The sequence below is a fragment of the Pollachius pollachius genome, assembly GCF_949987615.1.
Source record: "Pollachius pollachius genome assembly, chromosome: 15".
NCBI lineage: Eukaryota > Metazoa > Chordata > Actinopteri > Gadiformes > Gadidae > Pollachius > Pollachius pollachius.
In genome coordinates, this window is record NC_136948.1 from 10,020,803 (window position 1) to 10,030,392 (window position 9,590).

The 9,590-nt window shown below is 46.9% G+C and overlaps 1 protein-coding gene across 1 annotated transcript; it reads right to left on the bottom strand.

Moving 5' to 3' along the window:
• Positions 1–4,581: 4,581 nt before the first annotated feature.
• Positions 4,582–5,733, bottom strand: htr1d (5-hydroxytryptamine (serotonin) receptor 1D, G protein-coupled; the record flags this gene model as incomplete). Its single annotated transcript, XM_079752807.1, has 1 exon — positions 4,582–5,733. One exon carries the CDS (start codon positions 5,731–5,733, stop codon positions 4,582–4,584), a length of 1,152 nt encoding a protein of 383 aa, XP_079608933.1.
• Between the last annotated feature and the right edge of the window lie 3,857 nt (positions 5,734–9,590).

A 9,590-nucleotide genomic window follows, 5' to 3' on the forward strand; every position in this document is an offset into this window, starting at 1 on the left:
GTACTTGTGTTCATGCGTTTCCGTATGTCTATAGAAATTGAAACCGTCTTCGTGTGCGTGTTTGTGTGTGTGTGTGTGTGTGTGTGTGTGTGTGTGTGTGTGTGTGTGTGTTTGTGTGTGCAGCTGAATGTGTGTGGATGTGTGTGGATGTGTATGTGTATGGATGTGTGATGGTCTACAAGTGTCTGTGTGTGTTTGTGCCTGTGTGCGTGGGTGGTTTTGCCTCGGCCTGCGTGTGTGTATGTTCAAGAAAGACTTTACTTCCCTTCATTATGCTGCGCATTTGATAAATAAACCACAGACAGTGTGTGTATGTGTGTGTGTGTATGTTTGTGGATGTACTTCGGTGAATGTGTCTGTGTGTGTGTGTGTGTGTGTGTGTGTGTGTGTGTGTGTGTGTGTGTGTGTGTCTGATTGTGCGTCGTCTGGATGTGTGTCTGTATGTGTATGTGTTTTTGTGTGATTGTGCATCTGTCTGTGCGTGTGTGTGTTTCTGTGTATGTGCAGGTATTCAGCTGCATGTGTGTGTCAGCATGTGTCTTTTTCTGCATATGTTTGCATCTGTGTGTTGAGATCCTGTTTCCGTGTGTTTGCAATTAAGATTTGTATGCAAATTCTTCCATAAACAGGCTGACTATAGGAGGGGTGCGGGCGATCAAAAGGGAGCGAGCACATGCAGGAGCACAGTGTTGACAGACTGCATTCCTGCATGCTAATGAGCGCACCACTCATGGAACGTCCCGCTCTTATGATGCTGCTGTTGGAATAATTGATACACTCTCTTCGTACCCACAGGAGAGTCAAGGAGAGAAAGAGAGAGAGAGAGAGAGAGAGAGAGAGAGCGGTAGGGAGCGAGAGAGAGAGCGGTACGGAGCGAGGGAGAAAGATAGAGAGAGATAGAAGATAGAAGGAGAGAGGGAGAGTGAAAGAGAGATAGAGCGATAGAGAGGGAGAGAGAGAATTAGAGAAGAGTGTTAGAGAGAGACTAACAGCATCATAATACAGTGATACCAGGTGTGTATCCACCTGATGTGGGCGGTTGAGAGCGTTTTAGAGGACAAGGTGGGAGCACATATCTGTTCTTCCCTAGGAAGCGATGTAAAAAGTTCAGCTGCATGCCTCCTCCTCCTCTACTACCTTACAGTCGGCAAACACCTGCCTACATCTGTTATCCTCTGTTTCCTCTCTCCCCTGTGTCCTCTGTGTCTTGTGTCCTTTATCCTCTGTGTCCTGTGTGGCCTGTGTGGCCTTAGTGTCAGGCCCTTCAGTGTTGTTCTGTGGGGTGGCAGCAACATGGAAGACCCTTCACATGAGCACTATGAGCTCCAGAACTAAATCCATGATGTGATACGATGTGACACATCATTTTAAATATAGTACTTTAATGTATACTATATAATACATGGTGTTTATTTTGTGATAAACATGAATCCCAATTGAGGTACGCAACATAGAATCAGCTCAGTGTTTGCGTGGTGTTGCTGTGAGTGGTGTTGACGTTGGTGTACACATGATTGATCATATTTATTAAATATTTTTATTGTTTCCATGGCATCAGCCTCTTTAATGCGTTGCTAATGTGATTCATCGAAGCCCAAGAAGAAATATATTTCCATAAAGTGATGTGCAGCCTTTGTCTGCTACTGACTCAAGGCACTGGAAGAGAAGAGTGTTCGAGTGAGTGAGTGAGTGAGTGAGTGAGTGAGTGAGTGAGTGAGTGAGTGAGTGAGGGATTGAGGGAGGGAGTGAGGCATTGAGGGAGAGTGACGAAGGGAGTGAGTGAGTGAGGGAGTTAGTGAGTGAGGGATTGAGTGAGGGATGAGGGAGGGTGGGTGGGAGTGAGTGAGGGAGTTATTGAGTGAAGGAGTGAGTGAAGGAGGGAGGGAGGGAGGGAGGGAGGGAGGGAGTGTAGTTGTAAAGTGCAGTTGTACAGTTTGGACACGTTCATCAGTGAAAGATCACTTTGGACACCCGTATACACACTGTTCTGTGTTGAGGGTTAAATTAGGGGATTTTAATGTGCCTAAACATTTATCCATCAAGGTCAGTGTGGTTGACCTGCTCCCCCCTCCTCCGTCTGCTCTTTGCCTGTTTCCCCCCCAAACAATGTGCATTTCACCCTTTTTGATGCGCTGTTGAAGAAAGCCTGAGATTTGAGAGTTTTGAAATAGATAACCACAAGTGACACATATTTTGTATTAAGTGTCTTATTTTATTATTTAATTTTCCATTCATCCATTCAATCCGGAAATTCACTCTTTCAGACATTTAGTTTGTCATTACAGGATACCTCAAATGTTTTTAACCTTAATAACCCTCAAGCCTTGTCACCCAGGATGAACTGCGAGCAGATTCTTCTTCATCTTATGACTCTGACAGCATCTGACTGCAGTCTCGTCCTGGCTTTGGCTCCAACACCTAATACAAATTTGATCACATTCACCCTAACCCTACCCTAACCCAATCACATTAACCCTATCATAACCCTAACCCTATCACATTAACCCTATCCTAACCCTAACCCTATCACAATAACCCTTACCCTACCCTAACTCTATCACATTAATCCTAACCTTACCCTAACCCTACAACATTATCCCTACCCCTACTCTAACCCTACCCTAACCTTATTACGTTAACCCAAACCCTAGCCCTATCATATCAACCCATACCCTAACCCTATCACATTAACTCTAACCCTAACCCTATCACATAAACCCTAACCCTAACACATTAACCCTCACCCTAACCCTAAGCAGCAGACGCTGCTTTGCTTTGAAAGCCAGCAAATGGTTTTGCAAGGATCATGAAACTTAATTTTCTCCAGTAGAATAATTGTAGTCGTTTTCTATTCTGTGGATCAGAAATAAGTTAACAAAACTGAAAAGATGGTGGGATGTAGAAGGTCAATGAACTATCCATTAGGATTGTGTAGTGGTGCCTCTTGTAGTTTCTAAGGCGAATAAACAATTTTTACACTCCAATACATTTCTAAAGTGACTTGCTCCCAAGGTCAACCTCAAGTCAAACCAGAACACTTCGTTTGCAAGTTTCCTGGCCGGCATTGCGATTTGGATTCATTTTAAAAGTCAACAGAGGCAGAAATCTGCAAGAGTTCAGAATTAGTTCTGTCTATGGCATGGGGAACCCTATCTTTTAGGTTCTTTACCTTTGGCTAAAACCATCTCAACTTCACCTTGCTGCACACTTCAAGCACCACCTCTGTGCTTTCAAGGGACACCTTGATTTATGTTTCCCAGCATCTCGGATCCAGCAGTCCTGACGGCAGACGGCCGGAGGCCCAGAGTTACTCCGTGATTGTTGTATAATTCTGAAGCTATTCTACCAAAGGAAAGGCATTAGTGCGAGAGGAGGGAGCTTTCAGAGGGGCTTTCGATACGTGTATTTCTCCAGGGGCCAGCCGTGTTGATGTAGAGCCTTTACCGACCCTTTCTACAGTTGAATACTGCTGGCCGGGTTTGTGTTCACCAAATACCCGCGCACAGATCCCGTCTCCTGCCACAGGATTGTTCGACACCGATGCAAAGCCAAAGTGTCTGTTGGTGAGACTATGTTTCCCATGACCTTCGCATCGCCATGTATGATGCAGTTTATATTTCTTCTAGTTCTTCAGTCAATTTCGGCATATTTCCATCCAACAAAACTGGATAATTTGTTGCTAGGGCAATGGATACTACTTACAATCTAAAGACGAAATTCTGCTTTCCTTTCTTATGCTTATTGTTTTCATGGGGCAGGTCTCTAACACACACACACACACACCGACACACCGACACACCCACACCCACGACACACCCACACACACACACACACACACACACACACACACACACACACACACACACTCATTGTTATAGTTTATATAATTAGATCTTTACACTCATAGACTTCTTAAAATACATACTGTGTCACAGCAACTTCATACGGACAATATCCTGTGATTCTGGGACGTGGTCGTGTATATTCCATGGCTTTCATTCCTGCTCTCCACAACAAGAGGAGTCTGTCCTTCTCTTTTGGAATCTCTTTCACAATTATCCTTTGTCTGTGGATTAAAAATCCCCCAATTCGTGTTTTCATGAAATATCAAGAAAGCGTCTTTTCAGACACACATGCAACAATGTGTTTCAAGACGTTTCTGGACATTTATGGTACAGTTTCTGTGATTTAAGATTTAAGTACATACAAACAAAAAAAACACAGCTCACTAAAACACATTCTGTCATGTATATTTATATTTCATATTTTATGTCTGATCTTATCTGTTTTTAGTAATAGCATTTCATTAAATGGAACATACTCTAGTCCATAAGCCTCTTATCTATTCTCCATAAATCGTCATGTATATACATATATTCATATATATATCTTTTGCTATGCTCCATATATATACAAATATAATAGAATTGCTATTTCAAAGAAATAGATCTCTCATGTACATAGTTTGGCTCACATTGATGTCCTTTCTTAAAATACATATATTCTCTTTTCGTCAGTCAGTTGAATCCAACACATGAACAGTGTCAAAAGATGAAGCAAGAAAAACAAACAAGCAGTTCTTCAAGAGCACCTCCTGAACTTCATGAGTTTGTGGAAGGCCTGCTGGAAGTCGTCGTTGAACATGGTGTAGATGACGGGGTTGATCAGGGAGTTCAGGTACCCCAGCCAGGTGAACACGTCAAACAGCAGGGGGTGGAACCAGCACTGGGTGCACACGGCCAGCACCAGCGTGCCCACGAAGAAGGGCAGCCAGCACACGATGAAGGCGCCCAGGATCACGCCCAGCGTCTTGGTGGCCTTCCTCTCTCTCGCCGCACACAGGCGCTTCCTCTCCAGCAGGTTGTCCGCCAGCTTCACCTTCACGCTGTTGGTGCCCAACGGCGACGCCCCGGCCCCGGCGGCGGCTGCCGATCGGAGGTGCGCCTCCTGGATGGAGGCGGAGCTGATGGAGCAGAGCGAGGAGCCGGCCGAGGTCTGGATGAGCTGCGCCGTGGTGAAGCGCTTGGCGCGGCCCGCCGGCGCCTTCAGGATGCGGGATCGCGCCGCCACGTAGATGCGTCCGTAGAGGATGATCAGCAGCACCGTGGGCACGTAGAAGGCGCCGAAGGTGGAGTACAGCGTGTAGGAGATCTGGTCCGTGTTCACCATGCACTCCGTCAGCTCCTCGTGCGCCTTGGCCTGGCGCCAGAACAGCGGCGGGATGGAGATGCAGATGGCGATGACCCACACCACCGCCACCATCACGGCCGCCCGCCGCATGGTGCGCTGCTGGGAGTACTCCAGGGCGCGCGTGATGGCCCAGTAGCGGTCCAGGGCGATCACGCACAGGTGCAGGATGGAGGCGGTGCAGAAGGTGATGTCCGACGAGAGCCAGATGTCGCACAGGATCTGGCCCAGGGCCCAGGTCTTGCTCACGGTGTACACGATGCTGATGGGCATGACCAGGATGGACACCAGCAGGTCCGTGACGGCCAGCGAGCCAATCAGGAAGTTGGCCGGCGTGTGCAGCTTGCGGGTGAGGTAGATGGTGGCGATGACAAACGCGTTGGACAGCACGGTGGCCAGGGTGAGGAGAGCCAGGAGGGCGGAGATGGAGACCTGCAGGCCCAGCAGCGTGGCATTGTCCCAGGGCAGGTTTGTGGTGGTGTTCTCCGGAGACCCTTCGGTGCCGTTGCCGAAGTAAAGTTCCAGCGAGCTGTTATCGAGCTCCATCTCGCCTCGTGCCCGCTACAAATCTCCTAAGCAGTTTCAAACGAGTGTCATCAGCATCTTCTGGGAGTTTACAGGGAGTGACTGAAGAGCTCTTCCTTCATGGCAACGATGAGCACTGCATCGTGGCACACGCCAGCGCTTTGACAAGGAGCTTTTTTCGATTTCAGGTTTCCCTCCGTTTTCAGAGATAATATTCTAATATGCCCCCTTATCTCCGTGCCCCCCTTTTGAAATTTCTTGCATCAATACCAGCACCTCATATTTTTATATGCATATAAAAATTCAATCCACAATCTACGGCATCGTAATGGAAATGGATCTTTTGTCCGCTTTGGTTAACCAGTATTGATTCGGTGCAGCGGTCTTGCCTGAGGCTTGCTGGAGATTCATTTGTATGCAGGTCCTAACAGCAGGCGCTGCTTCTCTCTTCCCAGCGCTCTTCTTATCTGATCTCCCGGTGGCCGCAAGACAGAAACAACACCTTTAGAGCTCTGAAAGCATTTAAAGATTGCATGGGGCTCCCCCTTTTCAATAACCCTCAGCGTTGAGCGCTGCAATCCACCTTGACGATCATTGAAACAGATAAACAATGTGTTGTGGATCTCCTCACCACAGAGCATCAAGTCAGGGGCTGGAAGTCATCCTACAGCAGGACCGCTGCTGGGGCTTCATGGTCCATGATACAACCAGGGGCCAGGCCCTCCTACGCAAACCGGGAACCGGGGAAGGTTTGGGCTTCAAAACCTACGATCATGTTCTGATCAGAGAAGCCTGGTTGGGGTTCAAACCTACGATCACGTTCTAATCAGAATGCCTGGTTGGGGTTCAAACCTACGATCACGTTCTAATCAGAATGCCTGGTCGGTGTTCAAACCTACGATCACGTTCTAATCAGAAGGCGTGGGAGGGGTTCAAACCTACGATCCCGTTCTAATCAGAATGCCTGGTTGGGGTTCAAACCTACGATCACGTTCTAATCAGAATGCCTGGTTGGGGTTCAAACCTACGATCACGTTCTAATCAGAGAAGCCTGGTTGGGGTTCCTAGCTGTCTAAAGTGTCTAATGTGCCTGAGAAGATGTTTAGGTCGTGGAAGATGCTTAGGATGCGTGTGTTTGTCCTCCTCCCCTCGGATTGGTGGGACGATGAGGAGGTCCGTCTTTGGTTTCCAGTGGATGAGGACGCTGCCCTGGTCAGATCATCCGTATTTATTTCTGAACTTCATCTGACTTCCTCTGACGCATCCCCTCCCTGGGAAGACAAAGAGATGACAAAGAGAAAATGATGGAGCTTAACATAATTTATACATATAATCCAACCATACCTCCCCACACCCCCCCTCGAACAGATACACAATGACAACACAGCTGCCTGCTCCAAAAGGCAGGTGCAAAATGACGGTGCACAGGTGCACAAAAGGCAGAGAAATAAACCTCTTCCTGAATAGGGTGTGAGAACATATATATGGCGTTGAAAGTATAAGTATATAACGCCAACGGAAGCATTAGCACCTGGGTGATGGTGTTTCATTTACGTTACCATATTGAACAAATCTAAAAGTAGACAATTTATGCGTGTTTCTTAAGCTCTGGATTTGCAACACATTCCGAGACCACACATTTCTGCTTACATTGTAAACAGAGGATATGTTCATTACCTTTGCCAAATGTTCATTAGAGTGAGCTGAATATAGACATGATGTGTGTACATCCCTGTGGGGGGTGGAGATGCAAATGACCAAAGGAAGCATGAATCCAAAGTGGTGGAAGTCTGCTGGATGGACAGGTGAGCTGTAGACAGCTTTAAGATCTTCAGTCATTATCATCCTATTCTACATGTGTAGGCGCGCGCACGTGTGCATGTATGTGCATGTACTTGGGTTAACAAGTTATCTTTGGGACCCCACCTGGCAAACTAAATGGCCGCATCGCCAGCAATATCTCAAAAGTGCAAAGTGAGTTTTTCCAATGTCTGGACCTTTTTCAGCACTACGGTCTCTGAGGGCTTTTACAGACCTATACATATGATCACACGATTGACACAGAAGCCACAGCAGGCTCAGAACCTTAGTGAGATCTTCATAAATCCGGCTGAGAAGAGGATTCAGCAGTTCCCAGCCTGTGATACCTCCCAGCCTCTGGTACCTCCCAGCCTCTGGTACCTCAGCAGACACCCAGCCTCTGGTACCTCCTAGCCTCTTGTACCTCCTAGCCTCTGGTACCTCCTAGCCTCTTGTACCTCCTAGCCCCTGGTACCTCCTAGCCTCTGGTACCTCCCAGCCTCTGGTACCTCCCAGCTTCTGGTACCTCCTAGCCTCTGGTACCTCCTAGCCTCTTGTACCTCCTAGCCTCTGGTACCTCCCAGCCTCTTGTACCTCCTAGCCTCTGGTACCTCCCAGCCTCTGGTACCTCCCAGCCTCTGATACCTTCCAGCCACCCAGCCTGGCCTCACAGAGGAAGGAAGCTAAGATTGCAGTGGACCTCCCAGACATATTACCCTCCAGTGCACTTGCTAACATCTACAGAAGTTTGAGCCCTCTGTCAGATACTGGGCTCAGCCAATCAGAAGGCCCCGAGCTCACAGACAAACACACGCCTTCGATTGACAGGGAGGGGGGCTCAGTGAGTGTAAAGACAAACAAATAGTCACTTATTTTGTTTTGAAGGTTTTTTGGTGAAGTGTTTCAGCATTAAATGGTGATAACCATGCTGCTATCGCAGCACCCTGGCATCTGACGAAACAAAGAGAAGAAGTTAAACAAATAGACAACTGCGATCGTAAAAAAAAAAGGAAGGATTCGTGATGAGTGCCAACTGGGCCAGAAGTGGAGCAACCTGATTGGTTCATTATTGGTTCCTGGTTGATTGGGAATTAGGTGAAGAGCTTTAAGGAGGATTAGTTAAAGATTAGTTAAGCTGAAATGGTGAAATATGATTGGGGGAATATTATCCTGCCTGGCAAGTGGCAGCTGAGAGCTACCATGCCAGAGTGTCATTAGTACAATTCTATTTCCTGCACAAAAATAGAATGCTTTTCTGAATCCGGATCAGTCAATCAAAGGCAAATGCTTATCTCTCCTTTGGGTTGGTGCTCAATGAGATAACAGCAGCCATAATTAACAAATGTCGGGGAAACATATGCAATTAAGGAGAGGCCCTGGCGTGGTCAGCCAGCATGCTAGCGAGGAAGAACACATCAGCTTTGATATCTGGCTTTTCAAATCAAAATGAGCATCGGGGCCAGGCTAAACTTAGGTCCTGATGAGCTCAAGCAATCATCATCGGCCTCCGAATGAAATCCATCCAAGAATATCTAAATTACATCATGTTGTCTCACTCCAACCCAGAGATCGACCGACCTGGATCTCTCTCTCTCTTTCTCTCTCTCTCTCTGAATCAGATTGCATTATGGGAATTCTGTTGGTTTCAAGCACTATTGATGAACTACTGTCTCCCAAAAACCATAACTACTAGCATAATGAGGTGAGATCATTTTTTTTCTATATCAAACTTAATGAAGGTATGAAATATAAATATTTAAAATAAAATAATTTTGTAGTGTGTAAGTGTCAAGCAGCCGGTGCCTGGTATCAAGATTGATCGGAGATCAATACCTATATTGTCAAACCTAAGCAACACTCCCACAGCACCCAAGAGAGAGACTTGAGACATGAAGGAACACACTGCTAGAGTTAAGAGCCGAGACACATGAAGGAACACACTACTAGAGTTAGGAGCCAAGGGCCAGTAGAGAAAGTGCAAGATACACAGGTATCAGGGTCTCCGGAAACAAGACTAATCTTGGTTTGGAATTTCTGACGCTGCTTTTGCACTCACCAACATGAACCTGGTTGTGCTG